This window comes from Culex quinquefasciatus, chromosome 3, assembly GCF_015732765.1.
Source record: "Culex quinquefasciatus strain JHB chromosome 3, VPISU_Cqui_1.0_pri_paternal, whole genome shotgun sequence".
NCBI classification, from domain to species: Eukaryota; Metazoa; Arthropoda; class Insecta; order Diptera; family Culicidae; genus Culex; species Culex quinquefasciatus.
Window position 1 is genome coordinate 67,417,760 of NC_051863.1, and position 25,670 is coordinate 67,443,429.

A 25,670-nucleotide genomic window follows, 5' to 3' on the forward strand; every position below is an offset into this window, starting at 1 on the left:
GAGCTGTCAAACGGTTTTTGGAAAAATGTATTAGCAAGGCAACACTGATTCTATTTTGTTTGTAAACACAAATCAGCTGATTCATTCATAAACTACGTTTTGTTTGCAAACAATGGGTCGAGCAGTGTTGCGAAATATATTTTTATCGGCAAGGGGTGATTCCAAGGAAGTAATTGGGGTGAGTCGTGCTGGGACACATTTCAGCAGATTTTTTACATGGAGTGTTACGTCGGTGTCGGTGCCGGAGGGGTGATGCAAAGAAGGGTCATCTTTTTTACTTGAGTGTTACGTCGGTGTCGGTGATGCATCCGCTCTACAGTATGGCCCATCAAAAATGCGACATTGTTAATTTGTGAAAATCGGGATTGTTTTGACTATTTACGATGTATGTAGCATGTGTACATGTTAAATAGGATCCAAATAAACGAATAATGCATTGAAAACCTTTTATTTAGCTTTAAAAAATGTAACAGCACATTTAAACTTAAAATTCTCCAATTTGCTCCCAGCCCAGGCCATATAAAGGAAAAAATGACTTTTCTATGTTGGTCGACATGAAGAGCCACTTGTGAATTTTTGTATGGATTAAAAAGTTAACAGCCGTCAGGATTACTGTTTTTGAGACGTGTGACAATTAATTTCATCGAATTTTACGCATTTTATTAACCAGTTTTACTAAAAAAGTGAACTTTTTAAAAATGTCCCGATTCTGAAATTGCTTCAATTTTTAGGAGTTTTTGGAGCCTGCGATGATTCAAGAGGAAAAAATAATTCAACAAATGATGGAAATTGACTCTAACAGATGCCCTGATATGACTTTTAACAGTATAGAGCCGTTGGGCACTGTTTAGAGCCATCGTCATAGGTTTTAAGTTATTTATTTATTTAGACCGGATCACTCAAGATTATAACTCAAATGGCATTTTCCCACGTAGAGACCCTAAATAGGGAGACTGGTCTAAGCTGGCTAAATCGATCTGGCAATGTATGTTTTGAGCTTGGCAACACTGATAAGTTTTGCTGGGCGTAAAGGCAAATGCTCGTTTGGATACGTCAAACTCGTGTATGTTTGGGTACGTCAACCAGTCAAACTTCAACGAGTCTCCCTATTTAGGATCTCTAATATACTGTTCATGTGCTGAGAACATCTTGGAGAACATACATTTTATATGCGTTAGCATATTTAAAATTCGTATCAATGTATATGTAATGCTGATAGAGTTTCTATGCAGGACTCACGCCGTTTATGTGCAGAAGCATTTGCAAAAATCTATATGCATAACTAATAGCAACAATCATGCAACCGGACCCTAAGATGACAGTTTTCGTGAGTTGCGCGTATTCACCAACAGATGGCAAGTGGGCCTCGTCGGAGTCCACCCATCAAATATGCAACTCAAAATTTGCATAGGAAACTTTTTTTTTCGTGACGGCTTTTGCGGCACGCTCACTTCAACTATTCTAAACTAATATTTGAACTTGGCGTATCTCTAAACATGTTTGTAAAGAAAATGATTCCAGAATGCTTATTTTGACATTTGAAACCAAAACATGGCAGAAACTATATTCATTTAAACTATTCGCCATTTTCAAAAGTTTGGCTAGATAATATCGAAAGCCGCCATCTTAGGCCCACTGGGCCCACAAAACGGGGTACGCTCAGTTTGTATGGGACCGGTCAACATGTTCCCGGGCTGCAATCATGATATTTATTTCAGCGTAGGAAACAGCTCAATTGTTTCCCCTATAAGGCTTTCTGGTCAGAAATTTACCAACACATTTAAAGTATGTTTACATGACAGCTGGACGTTTGTTTGCATCAGGTTTCCTATCTCTTTCTACCAAAAGTATTTTGTCATGCGACTTTTAGCTGGTTTTTTGACTGACCGCTCGATATGCCAGCCAACATACTTCGCAGGGCTGTGACAGCTCCAGCTCGATCATTGTTTGCATCAGGACACTGTGACGACGAGTTCGTCATATTTGAGTTAAATTATATTTTTTTCACTGGGTCTAGAAAGCCTTATATTGTAGTACAGAGTGGATTCGCTAATTCGAATGGAACTGCATTTCTGGAGTTTTTTTTATTTTATTTTTTAAAAGGTCCAATAAACCAAATGTTCAGTTTTTGCTTTTAGGGTGTTTTTTAATACCCCTGACTGACAGCTGTCAAAAGATCGAAACCACGCGTGTTCGAAAATTGTCGAACAATGGGGTTGACACAAAAGTGTGCCACTTCAAGTTTTCGGCGCGGGTCTGGCTCGGTGCCAAGCTCGGTGCCAGAACTTTTGAGCTCCGAGCCAACTATTTTGCAAAATATGAGTACGTTTGTTGAGTGTGTAACCAAAGAGTATAGTATTCCCTTCTCTCTGGTGTAACATTTGATGTTTAGAAACGTCAGTCTCGTGGTTGACTGTTTTTCTTCATTAAAGTGATTTTGATGGATTCGGCCGTCGGAATAACCGTATTTAAAGAAATTTTACGTCGATTTTGGGCGGAAATTTACGGTTCTCGCGACATTTGGGCTGGCAAAATGTTACCGGTGGCCACCGCACCAACCACCTAGGGTTGACACGTCAACATCAACTGGTTTTGACGGTTGAGTGCTTTTTTAATTCGAATAGATTAGAAATAGCGAGCATTCGAATAAGCTTATATAACAAGTTATATAATATCTATCCGCTATGTATGCATGTTTCATGCCTTAAATTTTTTTTTCTTAAGGATTTTTTGACCCGCTTTTTTCTCTCCGTGCACCGTTCTAGTACCTCCTTCACTCTTTTTGTCGGCGGCGCCGCCGCGCACCGCCTCAACCGTCAGCGCTTCGTTCTCTTTACGCGCCTCATTCGTTCGTCGACCGTCATTCAACTCGCATCGCGATTCGAAAAAAGAAACCGCAGTCCGCCGTCGTCGTGATCGCGCTTGAATCGTGCACGGATTTTGCCCCGGTTTTCGCTGGAGATTTCTCATACAGGCAGCTGGAAAAGAAGCGTAAAGTGTGCTGCTCGTGCGAGTTTGGCGTGAAATTTCCGTGCGTGCGGTTTTCGCGACGGGAAAAGTGTGTGGAAAATTTTGGCCTCGTGTTTTTTCGCGACGGCGAATCGATCGCCGTACGGAGAGTGTGTGCGGGTTGCTGCGATCGGGGAGGTGTTTTGGTGGTGTGTGTGTTCTGTGTGCCACACGCGCACACTGACAGTTGAGCAGCAGGCACACACAGGGCAAACAGCAAACGGACTGTCAGAAGAGAAGCAAGGACGGAACAGACAGCAAGTTTAACTTTTTTTTTTCGTCGGGAGGAGAATTTTATAAGGAATTTCCGGAGTAAATCCGGACGACAGTCGCGACGGATAATCTGGCCCCGTCGCAATGTCGACGCTGCACTTTGTGGTGCACCCGCTTCCGGGCACGGAGGACCAGCTAAACGACAGGTAATTTCCCGACAGCGAAGATTCACCTCGGAAGGAAGGCAAGAAAAAAATTAAGATGGCAGCCAATTTGAGCAAATGGCACAAATTGTGGTGGCCACAAAGTGGGAAAGGAACCAGTTTATGCCCGGGAAGGGAGAGACCATTCCGGATAGCGAGGTGACCACGAGCTAACCTCATTCAAGAAACCACCCCCGGAAGCACCCTTCCGGGGAGAACCCTTAGTGGGAACGCTAGCGCTACGCCCCACGGCGACGGGTGAATCGTCAACACAATAAAAAATGGCCGATTCGGTCGGACGAAGTCTTGACTGCAGCGGCGACGACGACGACGGCGAATGTGTCGTTCCTCGTTGCGCGTGTGGCCACGGGGAGGAATTGGATTCGGACACTGGCCGTTCGGGGCGGAATCGGGAAGTGTGTGTGTGTGTGTGCACGCGGAAGGTGTTTTTGTTGTTGTTGTTGCGTTTGTTTTTGTTGCACCTGTCCGCGTTTCGGGTGGTGAAAGGATCTTTCTTTTTTTTATTTATTTATGCTGTGCTGCAGCATCCCACATTGACTGGGCAGCCCGCCGGCGGTCCGCTGGCGGACCGCCAAACCGCTCTGGCGATCCGCCAGCGATTGATTTGGCGGACCACGGGCGACCCGCTGGCGGATAAAATTTGCAACAATTTGGCGCACGATCAGTTTTTTTATCGTGACGTTGGTCCGCCAGCGACTCGCCCCGGGTCGCCCAGGTTTGCCTTGAAATGTTTCACCCGCCGTTCATCCGCCCCACATACGCCGTTTTGTATGGTTCAACCGCCCCTATAGGATGGTCCGCCAGCGGGTCGCCCTCGATACGCCTCCCATAGAAAGTTCATCCGCCTAAAAAGCCCCAACCGCCGTGGCTCGCCCTCGACCCGCCTTTCATATACGGTTCGTCCGCCCCTGTAAGATGATCCGCCAGCGGGTCGCCCCCGATCCGCCCCCTATATAAAGTTCATCCGCCCAAAAAGCCCCAACCGCCTTGGCTCGCCCTTGATGCGCCTTTCATATACGGTACAGCCGCCCCTGTAGGTTGGTTCGCCAGCGGGTCGCCCTTGATACGCCCCCCATATAAAATTCATCCGCCCAAAAAGCCCCAACCGCCTTGGCTCGCCCTTGATGTGCCTTTCATATACGGTACAGCCGCCCCTGTAGGTTGGTTCGCCAGCGGGTCGCCCTTGATACGCCCCCCATATAAAATTCATCCGCCCAAAAAGCCCCAACCGCCTTGGCTCGCCCTTGATACGCCTCTCATATACGGTTCGGCCGCCCCTGTAGGTTGGTCCGCCAGCGGGTCGCCCTTGATACGCCCCCCATATAAAATTCATCCGCCCAAAAAGCCCCAACCGCCTTGGCTCGCCCTTGATACGCCTCTCATATACGGTTCGGCCGCCCCTATAGGTTGGTTCGCCAGCGGGTCGCTCCCGATCCGCCCCCTATATAAAGTTCATCCGCCCAAAATTCCATTCCATTTTTGAACATGCGAAAAAAAGAGGTGTTTTTCAATAATTTGCAGCCTGAAACGGTGATGAGATAGAAATTTGGTGTCAAAGGGACTTTTATGTAAAATTAGACGCCCGATTTGATGGCGTACTCAGAATTCCAAAAAACCTATTTTCATCGAAAAAACACTAAAAAGTTATAAAAATTCTCCCATTTTCGTTACTCGACTGTAAAAATTTTGGAACATGTCATTTTATGGGAAATTTAATGTACTTTTCGAATCTACATTGACCCAGAAGGGTCATTTTTCATTAGAACAAAAATTTTCATTTTAAAATTTCGTGTTTTTCTAACTTTGCAGGGTTATTTTTAGAGTGTAACAATGTTCTACAAAGTTGTAGAGCAGACAATTACAAAAATGTTAATATATAAACATAAGGGGTTTCCTTATAAACATCACGAGTTATCGCGATTTTACGAAAAAAAGTTTTGAAAAAGTTACTTTTTGCGTTTCTCTTTGTTTCGTCGTCCGTGTCTGTCGCCGGTGACCATGAATGGCCATGATCGATGACGACCAACTTTTTCAAAACTTTTTTTCGTAAAATCGCGATAACTCGTGATGTTTATAAGGAAACCCCTTATGTCTATATATCAAAATTTTTGTAATTGTCTGCTCTACAACTTTGTATAACATTGTTACACTCTAAAAAATAACCCTGCAAAGTTAGAAAAAACACGAAATTTTAAAATGAAAATTTTGTTCTAATGAAAAATGACCCTTCTGGGTCAATGTAGATTCGAAAAGTACATTAAATTTCCCATAAAATGAAATGTTCAAAAATTTTACAGTCGAGTAACGGAAAATGGGAGAATTTTAAAACTTTTAGTGTTTTTCGATGAAAATACGTTTTCGGAATTCTGAGTACGCCATCAAATTGGGCGTCTAATTTTACAAAAAGTCCCTTTGACACCAAATTTCTATCTCATCACCGTTTCAGGCTGCAAATTATTGAAAAACACCTCTTTCGCATGTTCAAAAATGGAAGGTCGTACCGCCCTCCGTCACGAGATATCAAAAAACGGACCTCGGATTCGTGATCAGGGACAAAATTTACCCCTTAGGACAAAGTTTCACGCAAATCGAAGAGGGGTCGGGGCAACTGCTGTGTGAGTTGGCGGAGAATTACCCACATATTTCATCCGCCCAAGCAGAATACCCGTTCAGGTTCCTTCAGGATTCTGATAGTGTTTTTTCAAGTTCATCTAAAACTGAAAAAAAACACAAAGTGCCTTATATACAAGAAATGCAGATCTTGGTAGATTTTGTGTGCTGAAATTTAGAAATAAAACAAAAATATGAAAAAAACATAATTTTCAAAATAATTTTGTTCTCAATACATCTTACGTGCGTTGTTAGTTCACTGAGGTGAAATGATGAAAAAAATAAAGAAACAAAATAATATATTGATAAGCAAACTTGTTGCGAAGATTTTCCATTTCCTGCAAATAAAAATAATTCTTTAAATAATTCTTAAAAACTTAATTATTTAAAATGTTCATGTATTATTGGTACTTACATATAAACATGCAACGTATTGAATGTTAACAATTCATACTCTAATATAATCAAACACAAGCGCAGCTAATCCGAAGAAAGTATCCTAGTAGATTACACCCCATGTTCTTTCTTGTCATTCAATTTGATCATATATTGTATGGGGAATGGTAGATATGAATATAAAAATAAATCTTACAGTGAAAAGATAAATACAAATAAGCAGTAATTTTAAAGATGATTCCGGGAAGCTGCAAAACAAACAACTATAATTAAAAAGACACATGCTCCAGATGGTTCCATTGCTGAAAGAAAAGGAATAGGATAAGGAAGGATATAAACATTTAAATAAATCATCTAGTGAATAGATAAATGTAGGCATTAAAATTGAAGAAGATTCCCGGAAGCTGGAAGAAAGATAAATATATTTTAAAGAAAAATTCTTCAGACGGTTCCATTGCTATTTCAGTAACTGTCGTTAGTTCATGAAATTTAATCATATATGGCATGGAGGAATGGTAGAAAAAGGACAAGGAATAGGAATGATATAAACATTAAAATAAATCAAATGAAGAATAGATAAATACATATAAGCAGTTCATTTATAAATGATCCAGGAAGCTGAAAAAAAATTAAACACAATTTTAAATGATATTGTTGCCGCTGAACTGATAATTGAAAATAATTGAAATTACTTCCTACCCACGTCCTGCATCATGCACACCTAAAAAATGTCAAACAAAAGAAAGACAAAAATCGCTTCTGCACCACTAATTGCCTCCACTGCTGGCACTGAACCCGCAACCTTTGGAGTGTTAACATTCACACAAAGAAACATTAACATTAATTGAGTAAACATTGGCACAAAATCCGCTTTGTAAATGCCACCTCGATACTCTTCAAGAGGTTTCCTTGGGAAAGATATACTTTTTACCAAAATGTACACAAAATTTCCATACAAACATACAAAAACGAATAAATCAAATCATAACAACAATGAAACATATCAAATTCTAAGGGCATCTCCAGCGCTGGGGTGCAAATCAAGTTTGCACCCGGCTCATGAATACCGAGATCAAATTTGCCACCTTGAAAAAACTCCGTCATCCCCACCGCTAGGGTAGCAAATTTGCCACCGAAACAAGCCCACCGCGGGGGGCAAATATGGGTTTTTATCATTTTTTGCTCTCGTTTACCTTCAAAATCAATAATTATGTGTTGATTCATGCCTAGAAATGCTAAAAGTTTATTAAACTTTTTAATCCTATTGAAAATTTCAAAGAATTTCATTTTTCGAAAATGTCGAAACTTTAACTATTTGCTACCCGATTTGATTCCCACCAAATTTGCTCTCGAGTTTGCCCCCGAGTCTCCCACCGCGCGTAGCAAAGCAGGTATCAAATTTGATCTCAAGTTCATCTGTAGAAGAAAAATATGTGTCGGTACCTGTCGGGTACTCATTTTCTGATACCCGACAAGTACCGGCAAGCCGGGGGGCAAAGTTTTGAATGCTTTTTATATGTCTGCTCTCTTTATGATATGTATGATGTATGATTCAAAAATTCAAAATTTCAAAAAAAATCAAAAATTCAAAAAAATTCAAAAACTCAAAAATTCAAAAATTCAAAAATTCAAAAATTCAAAAATTCAAAAATTCAAAAATTCAAAAATTCAAAAATTCAAAAATTCAAAAATTCAAAAATTCAAAAATTCAAAAATTCAAAATTCAAAATTCAAAATTCAAATTCAAAATTCAAAATTCAAAATTCAAAATTCAAAATTCAAAATTCAAAATTCAAAATTCAAAATTCAAAATTCAAAATTCAAAATTCAAAATTCAAAATTCAAAAATTCAAAATTCAAAATTCAAAAATTCAAAATTCAAAAATTCAAAATTCAAAATTCAAAATTTAAATTCAAATTTAAATTTAAATTCAAATGAATTTTGAATTTTTGAATCTTTAATTTTGAATTTTGAATTTTGAACCCCAAATTTTGAATTTTGAATTTTGAATTTTTAATTTGAATTGAATTTTGAATTTTGAACCCAATTTTGAATTTTGAATTTTGAACACAATTTTAATTTTGAATTGAATTTTGAATTTTGAATTTTGAATTTTGAACCAATTTTGAATTTTGAACAATTTTTGAATTTTGAATTTTGAATTTTTGAATTTTGAATTTTGAATTTTGAATTTTAGAATTTTAGAATTTTGAATTTTGAATTTTTGAATTTTTGAATTTTTGAATTTTTGAATTTTTGAATTTTGAATTTTGAATTTTGAATTTTGAATTTTTGAATTTTGAATTTTGAAATTTTTGAAATTTTTGAAATTTTTGAAATTTTTGAAATTTTTGAAATTTTTGAAATTTTTGAAATTTTTGAAATTTTTGAAATTTTTGAAATTTTTGAAATTTTTGAAATTTTTTAAATTTTTAAAATTTTTGAAATTTTTGAAATTTTTGAAATTTTTGAAATTTTTGAAATTTTTGAAATTTTTGAAATTTTTGAAATTTTTGAAATTTTTGAAATTTTTGAAATTTTTGAAATTTTTGAAATTTTTGAAATTTTTGATTTTTTTAATTTTTTTATTTTTTTCCCGTGCTTGATTCGATTTTTCCGTGCATAATTCCATTTGAAGCGGTAGCAAACAGACTGAATACCGGGTAGCAAAGTGAAATCCCGAAGAACTGAGAGCAAATTTGCTACCGCGACAGGTACCACGATGGGGTTGACGTCGGGTGCAAATTAGCTTTGCTTCGATGTTTGCACCCAGCGCTGGAGATGCACTAAGTATTCCAAATGATTGCACATCTGCCAACAATATTTATAAGGGGTGTCACATAAATTACACCAACAATAACGATTATTCTTGCAAAACAACCTTCAATCACTATTTCAAACGCACTTTCAACTGTTTGTTTACATAAGTTAACAATCTAAACAACACAACACTTCTCCCAACACAAACTTAACAACGAAAATCATCAGCCGCCGATTAAATAACAACACCCACCGAAGCTCGTTGAAAACTGACTGAAATGTCAAATTCGAAATAAATTCCTTCAGATGCAAACCGCCACGGCAATCAGCCTTTGGCTCGCCGCGGCGATTGGGGGGCGAACGATATTGAAACATTTCAGCGATAAGTTTGAACCGCCCAGGCGATGCGCCCATGGCACGCCAAGGCGGATGGAGGGCGGACGAAATTGAAAAATTTCAAATGTCAAATTTCAACCGCCCAGGCGGCCCGCCCTAGGTCCGCCAGGGCGGTTCTAGGGCGGACCACACGATCAGTAACGGCCGCCGATGCGTAACGTCCGCACTGAGTTAATGTGGGATTGAACTTAGGGTGGAATGATGTCGTTTGGGATTGTGTGAGGGGTGCGTTTCGCAATGTTTGTTTTTATGCATGTCAAATTAATAAATGAGTTCGTGCGTTTTTTCTCCTAGCACAATTTTTTCCAATAATTTTAAAATAGTTTAAAACGTCTACAATTTGCATGGTTTCAACATGATTCAAACATGTTCGTTCCTGGAAACGCAAGCAATTAACGATGAGCCGAACCGATTCCTGAAATAAAAATGTGTCACTTCTGTTGCTAGCACAAAAAAAAAGAAGATGCTCGTGAAGACGTTTTGGTCGCACCGTGCTTTTAGAAACGGGTTTGTGTTTGTGACATAGCCTAGGTAGCGCGTTAATACCAGACGTTAATTTTTGCATTACCCATGCGTCTCCAGTTTTGGGTCTAATTTGTGATTGGTGAGCCGTGCAGAAATTAAGGTTAAACTGGAATATAATTATAAAGAGGGCGCTGCTCAACATCGATATTTGAAACAAGCTACTAATGGTAGATATCAGGGGGTAGCGAAGAAGACGCCATCTTGGAAGTTCAGAAAACAAACACTGTCAATCAGTCTTATACTTATGACTATGGTTACACGAAGTGTGTTATCCTGGTTGAACTCAAAAGTCCCATGCAAATGTGTAAAAGCAAACTGGAAAATGAGTAATGCCGATTCTGAGTGTACGGGCGCACTGTTTTGTCGACCAAAAGAAAAAAGGCAAAAAAAGGTAAACAGAAAAATCACTTTTTTCGATATGAATTTTCAGCCAATATTGGGATGGAATCTACAAGAATATGATAAAATTTGTCATCAGCAACACAATTCACGTGTTTTTTCTGGAATTTATCGTTTAAATTGTAAAAAAATTGAAAATCAAAAACCCAAACAATGATTTGTTATGGGCTACCATTTGACAGCTAGTGCTTCTGTTGTGGGCTCTCATTTGACAACCGTGCTAATATCGACTGTTGTCAGTTTGCTTTGGTCGGAATAGGGTTGCCATCCCCCCGGTAGATATACAGGCTGAGAGTTGTGAGTTGCAAGGAGTCTTTGTACATCTAGTTCCTTTCCACCCCGGCATTTGAACTGACGACCTTTGGATTGCCGACCAACGACTCTACCGAAGCAAGTTTGAGTCTGGTACTTTTTTGTCTGTGCCACCTCCAGGGGGATGACTCCTACACCTGGAATGACCTAACTATACCCCAAGTGTACAGAGCTCGAATCCCGAATATAAGCTTGATTGGTTGCGACAGGACTTGGTTCTTTGACGTTGAAGTTTAAATGGGGAACCCGTACAATCGGTGCGTTCTAGTTTTTTGGCTTTGGCATTCTTTAAAAATCTCACGAGTTCATAGTTCGTGTTCAAGGAACAACTTTGTCGAATAGTGCGAAAAGATTCGTCACGACCTCTGAATTGGAAACCCATCCTTTACCGACCAGTGTTCCCAGTGAGCAGAATCACTCTTTTAAGGGATCTGACTTTGCCAAGCCAGACAGGAATCGAACCCATCACCTTTCGCTTACAAGGCGAAACCCGTAACCTCACGGCTACGGAAGCTCGTCAATTTGGGACCCGCTTTCAAAATAGTGTATAAATTCTGAACTGAAACATATTTTCAGCAATGGACACAATCATAGACACTGATTAAGAAAAAAAAATTAACTTTGAATTTTGAAAACGGTGCACTTAATCCAAAAATTTCAATCAAATTTTCGATTTACATAAACCAAATTAGGGAGCCTTTCTTACTAAAGAATTTAACTTCTTTCAATTCATAACATCGACTTGAATCAAAAAATCTTATGATGAAAGCAAGGCATTATTAATGATGTGTTTTCCAAAAGAAATTGAAAACGCAATTTTCACCAATAGAATATTTTTAATCGTACAAATTCTTAATCAAACAAGCGTTTATGACAAACGCGAGCATAGCAAGCTTCCCATGCGCCACTGCACACTGCGGTTTTGGTTTTCTAGTTTTGGTACGAGCCCAAAAATCGAACAAAGCAGGCGCAAAGCAAGCCGAGTTAACCGCACAGTGGGAAGCTTGCCATTCAGCATCTACAAAAGTAAGAGAGTCAGAGATAGCTATTTTTACAACCGCACCACTACACACTCAACCGCGAGAACATTAGGTAGATAGCCATTGGCGTTGCGAACATTGAACACTTTGAAAACGATATAAAGCTTAGAAGCTTAGAAGCTCCTATTGGAATCCAATGAACTCTGTTAAATAAACTTACGAAATCACGACAAAATGAAGCCTACTTAAAGGCGATTTTAGGAGCACACGGGAAACAAATTGTTTGTACCCGGATGAATGTCCTATGTCACAAAAGTTTTTGCATAAACATTGGACAGTTATGCAAAAACGGACAGAGCTAAAGAAACCGAAAAGCTACGATATCTTACATGTTGAAGGAAACATCGGTAGACAAGCTACTACAAACGAGTATAAGTCGAACCAACACATATATGCGCCAGCATTCTCGCGCCAGTATTCGAAGCTCAACTTGGCGACGAAGCGTCGAAAATGAATGCAGTGTGAGTTTTTGGCGATTTTTCCGATTAATATTCATGCTGTATGCTGTCTTATTTACGAAGATGAAAATGACGTCCAGCCATAAAGTAAAACCTATACCTTTCTTTAGTAAGGGCATCTCCAGCGCTGGGGTGCAAATCAAATTTGCACCCGGCTCATGAATACTGAGATCAAATTTGCCACCTTGAAAAAACTCCGTCATCCCCACCGCAGCTAGGGTAGCAAATTTGCCACCGAAACAAGCCCACCGCGGGGGGCAAATATGGGTTTTTTTATAATTTTTTGCTCTCGTTTACCTTCAAAATCAATAATTATGTGTTGATTCATGCCTAGAAATGCTAAAAGTTTATTAAACTTTTTAATCCTATTGAAAATTTCAAAGAATTTCATTTTTCGAAAATGTCGAAAGTTAAACCATTTGCTACCCGTTTTGATTCCCACCAAATTTGCTCTCGAGTTTGCCCCCGAGTCTCCCACCGCGCGTAGCAAAGCAGGTATCAAATTTGATCTCAAGTTCATCTGTAGAAGAAAAATATGTGTCGGTACCTGTCGGGTACTCATTTTCTGATACCCGACAAGTACCGGCAAGCCGGGGGGCAAAGTTTTGAATGCGTGTTTCGGAGATTTTTGTATGTCTGCTCTTGTGTATGATTCAAAATATTCAAAAATTCATAAATTCATGAATTCAAAAATGCAAAAAGTCAAAAATTAAAATTAAAAAAATCGAAAATTCAGAAATGCGCTAAAAAGGTTTAATTTTTTTGTTTTTTTTTTTAATTTCCCTTAATTTTTTTATTTTTTCAATTTTTTTAAACTTTTTGCCTTTCTTACAAAAGAAAGGTTTAAGGTTTGCTTTTGAAAAAACGCTTTTTCAGAAATCTTAAAAAAATTCGTGCACGACGAGGAATCGTCCCAGAAAAAATCCTATTACTAAATTGAAGGTTTAAATGCGCTCTTTCAATTGAATTTTGGCCCGAAACCCGGAACTCAAAGTCTGATTTTTGAGAGCTCTTTTTTTCTGAAATACTTGAGCGATGTCTGTATCCGCTCTTAAAAATTTGTGTCTTCCATCACTGGAAAACCGCTCGTAAAACCCACAATTTTTATATTTCAGATTTGTAGCCGTGGGGTCGGAGACGAACATTTTATTTTTCGATTCACAATTTTCGACCAGTAAATGTGGTCAAAGCCATTTTTAGAGGTATTTTCTGGACACTATCAAATTAAAAGAATTCAGTTTCAAACAAAAAGCTATTCGAAAACATGCGCCATAAACTGCTTGGGCCCAAAATTTGAAGCTTTTCCAAAATTTATTTCCAGAGGTATAGCCATATTACTGTTTTTCGTCTTATTTTTACCCTATTTTTTTCCTATTTTTTTTGGGTTTTATACAGAATCATATACTGAACATCAAATTCGAAGTCCCGGCTCGTTTTCGCTCGAAAGATCGACAAGTGGAAACATAAAAGCCTGCACATTTACGCTTGCGCGTTTTACGCTGCGCGTGAAAGTGTTCTTTCTGGCTTCTCATAATAGATCGACAAAGTGCAATATCGATACATATTTTTTTTAATGTTAATCACAGACTAACATTAAAGACTGGGTACCCTTTGGGTTTTTCTAAGAATGTCAATCCAATATGTTTTTCTTAATTAAATATAATTATCTTGCGACCAATAATGTGCCTCTGAAATTAAAAAAAAAATGGCATTCGAGGTTCAGCCTAACAAGATTCGCGGCTTTAGGTCAAATTCTCACTGGGTGTGGTATCATTATGTTTCTGAAAAATTAATTGCACCAATATATTTGCCGGAGATTCATCATTTTGTAAGGAAGGCTCTATTTCTCGGGTGAGTTTTCAAAAAGCCGTAAGAGCCAACGTGACCTCTGACACTAATTTTCGTTTTTCTCGAAAAAGAGACAAGATTTCATTTATTTTTAGTTTGGGACACTTGAAGGACATGTAGATGAACAATCTCGAGCATTTTTGAATTTGGTTTTTCGTACGTAGGTCGAATACCGATGCAAAAAGGACTTAGTTTACCAATGGCTCTTACGGCTTTTTGAAAACTAATCCGAGATTTCACCTTTGGTGATATTAAATCGGGTTTTTTTTAATTTAATAAACAAATATGTTTTTTAGCTTTTAATTTTTCTTATTTTTTTATTTTTCTCATTTTTTAATTTTTAATTTTTTTTAATATTTTCGTTTTTTTATTTTTTTAACTTTTTAATTTTTTTTAATTTTTTTATTTTTTTAATTTGTTTTTTTTTATTTTTTTACTTTTAAAAACAAATTTAATTTTTTTATTTTTTTTTATTTTTTGATTTTTTTATTTTTTTTTAATTTTTTTATTTTTTTTTAATTTTTTTTAATTTTTTTTATTTTTTTTAAAGCTATTATGTTTCATATGTTTTAATCAAACCTTCCACATTGACGACCCCCAGGTCTTTTGTGGTCTCTATTGCAAGTTTCTGCTCGAACCTAGGAGTCCGAAGGCTTGAATAGGGGCGTGATGTTACATCGTGCTGCCATCTGTTTTTTTAGTGCAATAGTGGAAAAATGCTGATGCCCCTATGGGGAGGGCACCCAAATCTTTTTCTACTCCAAGGAACCTTTCACCCCAGGGTTCGAACTGACGACCTTTGGATTGCGAGTCCAATCGCCGCCGGCGATGCCACCGGAGCAGGCTCGGTTTGGTGTGTTGTTTGTACTTACAGCAGGGAGAGGACTCCCATAAATTAGGGATGACTTAACGGCCTAACAACAACCAAGGCCGGGACCGACGTTTTACTTCCCCATCCGATGGAAGGTTGGAGCAAATGGTAATCGAACCCATAATCATCCGCTTGCAAAGCGGACATCGTTACCATTCGGCTAAGCCTGCTGCATGCCATATGATTATAGGACCCATTAAAAGAAACTGTATATTTACAGATATGTATACAGATTTTAAGCAAAACATAATATACAGATTTTTCGGAATTTAAATTAATTTTTTTTTCAAACGTATTTTTTTAAACGGATAAAAGTACCCAGATGTTAAGTTCTAGATTTTATGGCATTTTAACGCATTAAAAAACGATCAAGAATATTTTTTGTTGATAAATTGCTTGAAAATGACTATACAGATTTTTGTCCCCCTGATACAGATATGTATACAGACACCCATTTTTTTCCTTGACGATTAAGAAAAGATAAAAGAACTCAGCCGAAAATAGAAAAATGGGCGGGGCCCAGTCCATTCTCGTCTGATTAGAATACATTTTGGATTTTTTTTAAATGTTGATTTTTGGATTTTTTTTGCTCTTAGATCTTTTTTCAAAACTAACTCGAGTTTCGGTTTTTATCTCTCCCTTCGCAGAATCCGTGAGGTCGCGGACAAAATCAACAAATATGGCGTCCAAATTCTGCCCGCCCTGCAGTCGCTCAAAGTGCCCGTCAAGCAGATCGTGGTCGGGCCGGCCCACCTCGGCATCCTGCTCGAGGACGGGCGTGCCTTTCGCGTGGCCTTCTCGATCATCCCGGAGCGGCTCGACCTGAGCAAGCAGGACCCGAACAAGGCCAGCGGCAGCGGTGGCACCGGCGGAGGAACGGGCGCCGGCGGTGGCGGCAGCCAGTCCAACAACAACTCGAAGAATTCGCCCGCCTCCCGCCAGTGCCGGTCGCGGGCCCGGATCATGCGCACCAGCAACTCGGTCCGCGGCGGCAGCAGCTCGCAGGGTTCGGGATCGCGAAGCACCGGCGTCATCATGGGGGGCAGCGGCTCGGCCGGCAATCGCTCGCTGGTGTCGGTGCCGGCGCCGTTCGTCCCGGAGGAGCTGGTCACGCAAGCGCAGGTCGTGCTGCAGGGCAAGAGCCGCAATCTGATCATCCGCGAGCTGCAGCGCACGAACCTGGACGTGAACCTGGCGGTGAACAATCTGCTGTCGCGGGATGACGAGGGCGGGGACGACACGGAGGAGGGAAGTGACAACTACGTGGCGGAGGATCTGATCTCACTGCTGGACGGCGGCTTCCACGCGGACAACAGCGTCATCATCGATGCCGAGGCGATGTTCTCCGAGGACATGTTTGGATTTTCCAACATTCGAAAGTAAGTGCGTGCGTGCGTGCGTGCGTGCGTGTCCACTCGTTGCTGCCCACTCACTCAAACACACACACACAGATTGTAGGGAAAAACACACGCCTTAGTTTGAGGACGTTTCTTTTTGGCTGGTTTTAGTTTAGTTTTGTGTTTATTTTTATTTTGATTGTGATGGGTTCCGTAGATTTGGGTTCCTTAGAACTAGGCGCGAAACTTCTTTCTCCAAGCTGTTCTGTCCGTCGTCGTTGGTAGGGATCTTTGCAGGGAAATGGAAAGCTCTCCGAGACTGTTGAGGAGTTCTAAAGTTTGTGGTATTGTACATAAATCAAACACTAGGATATTGGTGCGTGGTATTGAAGTCGCTGCTCAACAGTCTCCTTATTTTGAAGTTAGACAAAAACACACAAACTGTTTTTTTATGTTACGTTAATTATTATTTTTAGTTTAGTTACTAGTTTATCACGTTCACGGTGAGTTGGTACCATGCTGTTTGATTGTAGAACTTTGAATTATTGTTTTCCACATGAATCGCTAAGGTTTAGGTTTAGGCCGTTTCTTCAACTATCACATCTTCAACGTGCTGACCATGTACAAGACACTGATTAGACCGGTTGCCCTCTACGGCCATGAGACCTAGACGTTGCGGCAAGAGGACGCACGAGCGCTTGGAGTTTTCGAACGGAAGGTGCTGCGAACGATCTACGGTGGAGTACGTACAGCTCAGAATAAGTGGCGAAGGCGCATGAACCAGGAAATGCACGCGCTGCTGGGAGAACCGAACATCGTCACCCTGGTGAGGATCGGGAGGCTCAGGTAGGCCGGCCACGTCGCGAGAATGGACGAAGACCGTCCTGTCAGGACGCTCTTTGACAGCGCGCGACCGGATGGCGCCACAGGCCGAAGAGCAGGAGCAGCACGTTCACCGCGTATGGTGTTCTAAGCTGATTGGTATGTTGCATGAAGCTGACACTGATTACACCGTCACGAGACCAAGATACCAAGTACTGTCCAGAACGAGGAGTGAAGTCACTTCGGTTGGAGAACCGACTATCGTCACCCGGGAAGGACAGGGCCAAGCAGGCCAAGGATTAGCTTAGGTAGCTTGTGATGAACCTAAGACAGATCTGCTACCTAAGAGGCTGGAAAGCTACAACCCAAAACCAAGCCACATGGAATAACCTTCTTGTTACGACATGGACACCGCGTATGGTTTTCTAAGCGGAGATGTAACGCACGGATTTGACTTCAACCTTGATCTGGGAACGATAAATTAGGAGATCGAACAGCTGAAAAACAACGCGTAAAGTTCGGTTACCTGTCGTGCTATACAATAATGCCTTCTGGTGTCACCACCTAAAAAGATTCGACTTCAGGGCAGCTTACGATACACTCGACCTTGTGCTTGGGCAGATCATGCACAAGAACGGATTCCTGGACAAATGGAATCGGCTAATCAAGTCAGAAAGCGTTGCTTAACATCGGCTTGAAGGGAGATGTGCGCAGAGCGGATGTTGACCCAAGCGGCACGACCATTGGACTAATCAGTTCAGTTCGAGCCTGCACCCGCTGTTCGTCAAGATCTGGGACACAGAACAGCCACCGGAGGAGTGGAAAGAGGGAGTAATATGCCCAATCTACAAGAAGGGGAACAAGTTGGAATGTGAGAACTATCGAGCTGTCACTATTCTCAACGCGGCCTACAAAGTGTTCAGATCATTTTCTTTCATCTGTGGGAGCGAGCAAAGGATATCGTATGGACGTACCAAGCCGGTTTCGTGAGAGGGATATCGACGACGGACCAAATAGTGCCGTCGTGGTTCTTTCGGTGGACTTTCCGCCCCAATATTCCAAGGAATGGAGGCGAACGAGCGCAAATGGAGGAAAGAGGAAGATAGCAAAGTGGAGCAGAATCTGCTCAACAACAACAAGTTCATCCCGCTAGCGGAAAACAACAACATTGCCAGCCCAGCAGGAGGAGGGGAAGCCCCGACGGTTCCAGCACCCGGCCAGTCGGCAAGTAAACAAAAGCAACCACCTTTGATGGTGAAGAACACCACGGACTTTTACAAGATCGTGACGATAGTGGGAAGTTGTAAATTTGGTTTCGACCTGATTTACAAACTAACCCGATTTAGAACTAATGTGACCTGCTTTTCTGTCAAAGATTTTGATAAGTTGCAAGAGCATCTCAAGAAGAAGAATGTGAAATTCTATACCCACGGCCGAAGAAGCGAACGATTTCACCGGGTCGTTGTTCGGTTTACCTGATCAACTGAAACCGGATGAGGTCAAGTACCTGCTGAAGAGGGATCTCAAGCTGGACGCGTTGGAGGTGCATATCATCAAGCGGAAGGAAAAGTCCACCGTGGACGAAACACCGTACATTGTGGTCTTCCCCAAGGAATACACCAATCTGAAGAAGCTCTCTGCAATGAAAGTTGTGACAAGCACTATCATCCGGTGGGAGGCCTACCGGAACAAGCGACCGAACGTGACCCAGTGCAGGAACTGCTCGCATCTGGAGACAGCTCATGACCCGCAGGTTTTCCGAGCAAAAAAAGTAAAAGTAAATTTCCAGAAGGTTATATTAAGATGGGTTTGACTGGAAATGAATACGAAAACTTCGTTCATGAGAAGAAGAAGTTCTAAGAACTGCGTTCCAGTATATCTAAGCCCGCAAGCTATGACGATGGGAAGGTTGATTCATCGCGGATCTAAGAACGATCGCGCAGCCATAAGCTGAACAAACGTAGTGGTCTATGCTGATCATACTGGCAAACATCCAGCTGAGCAGATCACGATCCGAAGTTAGACATGCGAACGCAAACAGTGCAACAGAGAAGGAATCCGGAGTGCTATTCATATTGGAAGAGGTATCTACTTGACTTTGAACTAAACAGATCGGTACCAACAACGACGCACCGAACTGACGATGTACAAAGCTTCTAGGACTCTACGATAAGGATAAATGTCATAGTCTGCAGACTACGATCAACAAGTGGTCAGTAGAATCTTCGGGGAGTTTAAAAACATCCATTTTAGTTCTGAAATTGATCAAGTTCCCACAAACCTTAAGCTAAACTCAACAAACAGCATGGTACCGGGTTCCGGAACGAGCCCTCCTCACCCCCCCTTCTCTCTCGCTCTCTCTATTTTTTCCCCATATCATTTTCATTATTTTCATTTCGCTTTCATTAACTAACATTGTGTCAAATTGTTTCAATTTCTGAAACAAGTTTGATGTTATACAGTCGTGCTCGCAGCGAACGCACTCAGAACAGCTCGTCCTCGTCGTCGGCGGCCGCCGCCGCCGCTGCTTCAGCAGCTGCAGTCGGTGCCGGTGGTGCAGCAGCTGCTGCCGCAGGATCCGGCGCAGGATCAACCGGAAGTGGTGGTGGTGCTGGTTCCGTTGCCGGAAGTGGATCGGCCGCAGCTGGTGCCGGGTCGAATGATTCCGGACGGCAGCAGCAGGCGGCTGGCGGTGCTTCCGGTTCGGCCGTCGGTAACGGGGGAGCGTCCGGACTTCCGGTCGGGGGTTCCGGGGGAGGAGGAGGAGGCGGCGGTGCCAGTGGTGGAAGCGGTTCTGGATTGAACAGTGCCGAGCGGGAAGGCTTCGGACGGTGGCGCGATCGACAGTACTTTGGACCGCGCCGGTGGTTCCAGAGTGGTCGCGAGGACGCCTGGGACAAAGAGAGTGGTAAGTTGGGCGGGCCAGAGCCGGTGGGGGAAATCGGAAAGGTTTTGGAAGTGGTGTCTTTTGGCTAGGCGAGGACCGCTGGTATTGGCGAAGGTGTCCGCGTGCCTATTAAGACAAATCTTCGATTCCGTGTACGATGTCCCCCGCGGTACGAGGAGCTTTATCAGTGGGATAAGAAGCGGACTTACTATATCTCTAACAGTGAAACTTTACTATACCGTAGATCCGAAGAAGAAGGAGTTCGCTTCCGGTTATCCACTGTGGGTGTCGGACGAGCTCGAGGCGTGGCCGGAGAAGGACCAGGCGGTGCGGTTTGTGGAGATTGCCTCACTGTACTCGGAGTTTATCGGGGTGACGAGCAAGGGGGAGCTGCATCAGTGGCGTTGGGCAGACGTTGAACCGTACCGGAGCAGTGAATCGACCAACATCTTTCACCCGAAGACGGTGCCGCTGAATTTGCTGTACGAGAAGGTCACGCACATTTCGGCGACCTCGATCCGATGTTCGGTCTCCACCGAAAGTGGACGGATCGCCACGTGGATGGACGAGTTGCTCGGATATGCCGGCAGCAAGCTGGAACATGTGGCCACGAGCTATCCGGAGTTTGCCCTGGACAAGATCGTATCGCTGCACACGTGTACGCTTTACACGGTTGCGCGCACCGAAAGTGGCGAACTGTTCTGGTGGGGCGTCCTGCCGTTTGGCCAACGAAAACGACTTTGGGACAAATACAAAGCGAAAGCTAAAAAGCCGGTCCGACCGAGCGTCAACACACCGGATGTGACCGTCGGGGCGCAGGTGTGCATGAAGAACAGTCCCATGTACCAGCACGGAGCGATCGGATTCACGATCTCGAACGGAGTCCCGAAGGTCGGCCAGCTACTGAACGCCGCCTGGGATCTTACCAACATTTGTCGCTTCAAACTACTCTCGATGTCGACGCTGTCCCAGCAGCTGGGTCTCGCTTCAGGTGGTGCATCTAACTCCAATTCAACCGGAGCCGCGGGGCTCCTGCCGTCATCGGAAGTAAAAGAAAAAGTTCCCAGCTCGAGCTCGGGCAGTGGCAGCGGCAGCACCAAGCAAGGCTCCGGCGGCAGCAAAGAAACGGCCGATCGGCTCGATATGCCACCACCGCCGTCGCCGGCCTCGAGCACCTGCAGCGACACCGGAAGCGCTAGCAACTCGCACAAACAGCGCAAACGGATGGCCCCGAAGGACGACCAGGACGGCAAGAAGGACGAGGAGCAGTGGCTACTAAAGTAAGACTCATCAAGTAGCGACTTGAATTCGTATCTATAATAATATTCTTCTTTTTTGTAGGGACGTCATCTTCGTCGAGGACGTACGGTCGGTTCCGATCGGTCGCGTGCTCAAGGTGGACGGTGACTACGCGGCGGTCAAGTTCCCACCGCTGATTACCGCTGGCACCGGAGGTAATTCCGGTGGAGGTGGCATCGGCGGTGGTGGCGGTAGTAGTAGCAAGGACAAGTTTGACGACACCATCGAAGCTTGGCAGGATTGTCGGCTGCTGCGCAAGGACGATCTGCAGGTGATCAAGTCGGCCACGACATCGCGCGTTCCGGATTGTTTCCAGAAGATTCCGCGCCGTATCGTGCTGAATCCCCATCTGCCCAGTGGGGAGACGAGCGGGACGACGCAGCTGCTGACGATCGCGGTAGACTCGAAGGGAATTCACGCGATCATGAGAACCGGAAGTAAGCTGCACTATTGCTTGTTCAATTTGAACACCGGCAGACAGGAGCAGGACAGTGTGTTCCCCACGGATATCGGGTCGTTTATGGGCACTTCACCGTCGAACGTGTCGCTGACTTGCGCCGGAGATTGCTCCGACAGTGTTCTGCTGCTGCGTGATGGCAACAATACGATCTACCCGATGTCCAAGGACTGCGTGGACGCGATCCGTGATCCGAGCTGGCTGGATTTGCCACCGATCAAGTGCATTGCTGCGGCCTCGCTGACGTTACCATCGGTTGGGGTGAACCTCAAGTCGCAGGTTGCGTTGGTCGTGTTGGCCCCCGAACAGCAGCTGCTCATGGCGCGTATTCTGCGCTGTGACATCGAAGGCGTTAGACACGTGCTGGGACAGTTGGAGGGAGACCTGAAGAGTCAACTGATGTCGGTCATCTCGGAACACACCGATGGAAACCGGAACATTATTCACGCTTGCATCAGCATGTGCTCGCCAACGTCCAACAAAGACTCGGACCATGATCCACTGGCGCCGGGAGGTTCCGGAGGATCCGGTTCGGGTTCCAACACCAACAGTGGCTCCAGCTCGAACTCCGCGGGACTGGAGTGCATCAACGTGATAACCAACACCATGATGGGCAATCGCCCGGTGAGCATTCGAGAGATTATGCGCCGTAGCGTGAACCGCGAGATCGACGCTTCGAACGCAATCAGTGCCCCGCTCCCGCCGGGAAGCGACGAAGCACCCGGAGGATCACTGCCCGTTGTCTACTGGCCACCGGAGTATGACCCGGCCAGCGGCGACGAAGACAGTATGAGTGGTCTGAACGCGCCCCAGAAATCCGTCAACGAGACTTACATCTCCGACCCGAACGAACGTCGTGCGAACGCACTGCAAATCGTGCAACTTCTCTGCGACAGTCCCGTTCTTCAGCCCTATCTGAGACAACTTCTGAGCGCAAAAGACGCCCAAGGACAAACTCCGTTCATGTTGGCCGTAACGTGCCGTGCCTACCAGGCCGGCATCATCGTGTTCAACGCGATCCTCAAAATCGCCAACGGCGACGCGGCCATTCGTGACTCGATGATCTTCCCGGCTGGAAGTGCCCCCGATCAGTCACCGCTCGGAATCCTTTGCTGTAACGACACCTGTTCGTTCACTTGGACCGGTGCCGATCACATCAACCAGGACATCTTCGAGTGTCGCACGTGTGGCCTGACCGGCTCGCTGTGCTGCTGCACCGAGTGCGCCAAGGTTTGCCACAAGGGTCACGACTGCAAGCTGAAGCGAACCTCCCCGACGGCGTACTGCGACTGTTGGGAGAAGTGCAAGTGCAAGGCGTTGATCGCCGGCAACCAGACCAAACGATTCGAGCTGCTGTGCAAGATGGCCACCGACACCGATCTCGTGACCAAGTTCAACTCGCGCGGCGAGTCGATTCTTCTGTTTCTGATCCAAACCGTGGGCCGTCAAATGGTGGAACAGCGCCAGTATCGAGCCACCTCCAGAGTGCGCAACTCTTCCGGTAATGCCCGCAAGACTCCGTCCCTGGAAGCGGACAGCGACATGCCCGAGCATGATCTGGAACCTCCGCGTTTTGCAAGAAAGGCGCTCGATCGCTTGCTGAACGATTGGCCCGCCGTGCGTTCGATGATCATGACCGGTGCCGAACAGGAAAAACCGATCGTCCCGAACGCGGCCCAACCCTTCTACGACGATGACAACCAGCAGGTCTACCTGCAGTCCCAAAGTGGCACCACTCTGCTGGACAAGTTCACCCACAGTCTGATCGTGCGCTGCAGCAACGACCCGCTCGAGAAACTGCTCGTAACTCTGGTCAACGAGCTACAGAACGAAACCATTCCCGGCCGCATGGACGAAGCCCAGAAGGTGGCGCGTCGCTTTGTCCGCTCGGTGGCACGCGTCTTTGTCATCTTCAGCATCGAACGGTTCCACAACCCGGAGAAGGCACGCAACTCGACGACGCAGGCAAAGCATCTGCAGGCGTACCGACGTGTCTTTACGACGCTGTTCAAGTTTGCCATCGAGGAGCTGATTGAAATTTCGGACGCGCTCATCACCCCGGTCCGGCTGGGTGTGGTCAAACCAACGGCACCGTTTTCACTGTCTTCGAGCAGTATCGATGTGAGTTTTGTCTTTCTAGATCACATTTGATTGACTTGTAAGCTAACCGTAATCTTCTTTCGTAGAGTACGGACGACCTGTTCTCGGTGGAACCGCTTGCTCCCCCGGCGAACCGTGGCACCGCCAACATTGCGGACATTGCTGCTGGCAGCTCGCGAGGGGGCGGTAGCGATGGAATCGAAGCGGAACGTAGCACAAATTCCGGTTTCATGTCGCGCATCAACCTCCGTCTGCGCGACATTGAAGATAACAACGACAACGACGCGATGGCTCAGGACGACGGTGAAAACTCCGAGCCGGAGGAGATGTCCGAGCGGGAGCAGCCACCTCCGAGGCGTAGCTCCGGTGGTGTGCGAACCGTGTCGAGTGCGGCCACGCTCAACGCCGGCGAGGAAGAATCGCAAGATCCGCTGCGCAACGAAGAGGCGGCCCAGGGCGAAAGCGACACGGAGTTCAACTTCCACGAGGCGGAAACCGAGTCCGACTCGGATGACAACCAGAGCACGCAGGACGCCCAGCGGAGCGTGCAGACGGGAGCGACGGCCGGTTCGGACACAGGTGACCGCACGACCGCGCTCATTCTCTGGCGGAAGTTAAATTTTGCTACAACTTACAGGTCTCGGAATGCTGTTTGAAAACGAAGACGATTCGGGCGATTCCAGCCAGCCGGACGACGAAGGTTCCGAGGATGGGGAGAGCGACGACCACTCGCACGAGGATTTCAACCTGGGAGACGAGCAGCTGGAGCGACGGCAGACGTCCGGCGGCAATCAGCGCACCAACTTGGCACCGCAGTCGATGCAGTGGGCCATCCGAAGTCGGGAAACGGTGGGACCGGAACGGGTCCGTCTGACGACCGGCGGGTCGAACCTCGTCTTTATCGATCCGAACGCGCTGCGAAGAACTACGGCGGCGAGCGCGGCCGTCACGGCTGCCCAGCAGCAGGAGGCGCCAACGATGACGACCACGGCCAGTGCGTTGGCACGAGCATTTGGAATTGTGCTGCGGCAGATTTCCGATCTGATCGGAATGCTGCCGACGAGCTTCACGGGGGCATCTTCGGCGTTGGATGTGACGCACCAGGAGGCGATCCAGCTGCAGGTGAGTCTCTTCTCTTTCGTAACTTGAGTCAGGCCATGTAAGAATAAGTGTCTTAGGGATAAGCGTTTCTAACAGACTTCGGGGCTTCTCTTAAGCGTCTCAGGAAAGCTCAACTAGCTCGTAACGAGAATTCCACAATTCCGTTTCAGATGTACGTCGAAAAGCGCCTCAAGCCCACCTGGGACTGGATCCTGACGGTGATGGAAGCGACGGAAGCGCAACTCCGCTTCGGTGCCTCGCTAACCGACTCCACCGACCCAACGCACCCGCTGCATCCGCTCAATACGCCCAGCACCTCGGCGCCATCGACCTCCAATCCGACCAGCGTGATGGGAGTGCTCGGTAAGGATAGCGCAAGCGCAACTTGTATTGCTCCAGATAATGACGATTTTTGTGTGTGTGTGCTTGTTCTCAGCAGGTAGCAGGAACCGCACGGCCATCGGATCGCTCGGCGCCACCACGGCACGCAGTCTCGGGTTCACCGATAGCAGCGCCACCGAGCGGAGCACACGGGATGGTAAGCAGCTTGGAAGGCGGCACGTCGTCGACGAACTGATGCTAATTGCGGTGTTTTATTTTTGTTA

At 44.7% G+C, this 25,670-nt stretch overlaps 1 protein-coding gene across 6 annotated transcripts in view; it reads left to right on the forward strand.

Moving 5' to 3' along the window:
* Positions 1 to 2,850: 2,850 nt before the first annotated feature.
* LOC6044305 (E3 ubiquitin-protein ligase hyd) overlaps positions 2,851 to 25,670 on the forward strand; it is a 32,790-nt gene continuing 9,970 nt past the window's right edge. For 2 of the 6 annotated variants that reach the window (XM_038263675.1, XM_038263680.1), the window contains exons 1-9: positions 2,851 to 3,428; positions 15,710 to 16,441; positions 19,669 to 20,129; positions 20,332 to 21,388; positions 21,450 to 23,985; positions 24,051 to 24,543; positions 24,602 to 25,086; positions 25,236 to 25,428; positions 25,502 to 25,603. In XM_038263675.1, the coding sequence (XP_038119603.1) occupies positions 3,367 to 3,428; positions 15,710 to 16,441; positions 19,669 to 20,129; positions 20,332 to 21,388; positions 21,450 to 23,985; positions 24,051 to 24,543; positions 24,602 to 25,086; positions 25,236 to 25,428; positions 25,502 to 25,603 (6,121 nt within the window). In that variant the 5' untranslated portion in view covers positions 2,851 to 3,366. The remainder of the gene's footprint in view (positions 3,429 to 15,709; positions 16,442 to 19,668; positions 20,130 to 20,331; positions 21,389 to 21,449; positions 23,986 to 24,050; positions 24,544 to 24,601; positions 25,087 to 25,235; positions 25,429 to 25,501; positions 25,604 to 25,670) is intronic. The other 4 variants (XM_038263676.1, XM_038263679.1, XM_038263678.1 and 1 more) reach the window with 4 other exon arrangements.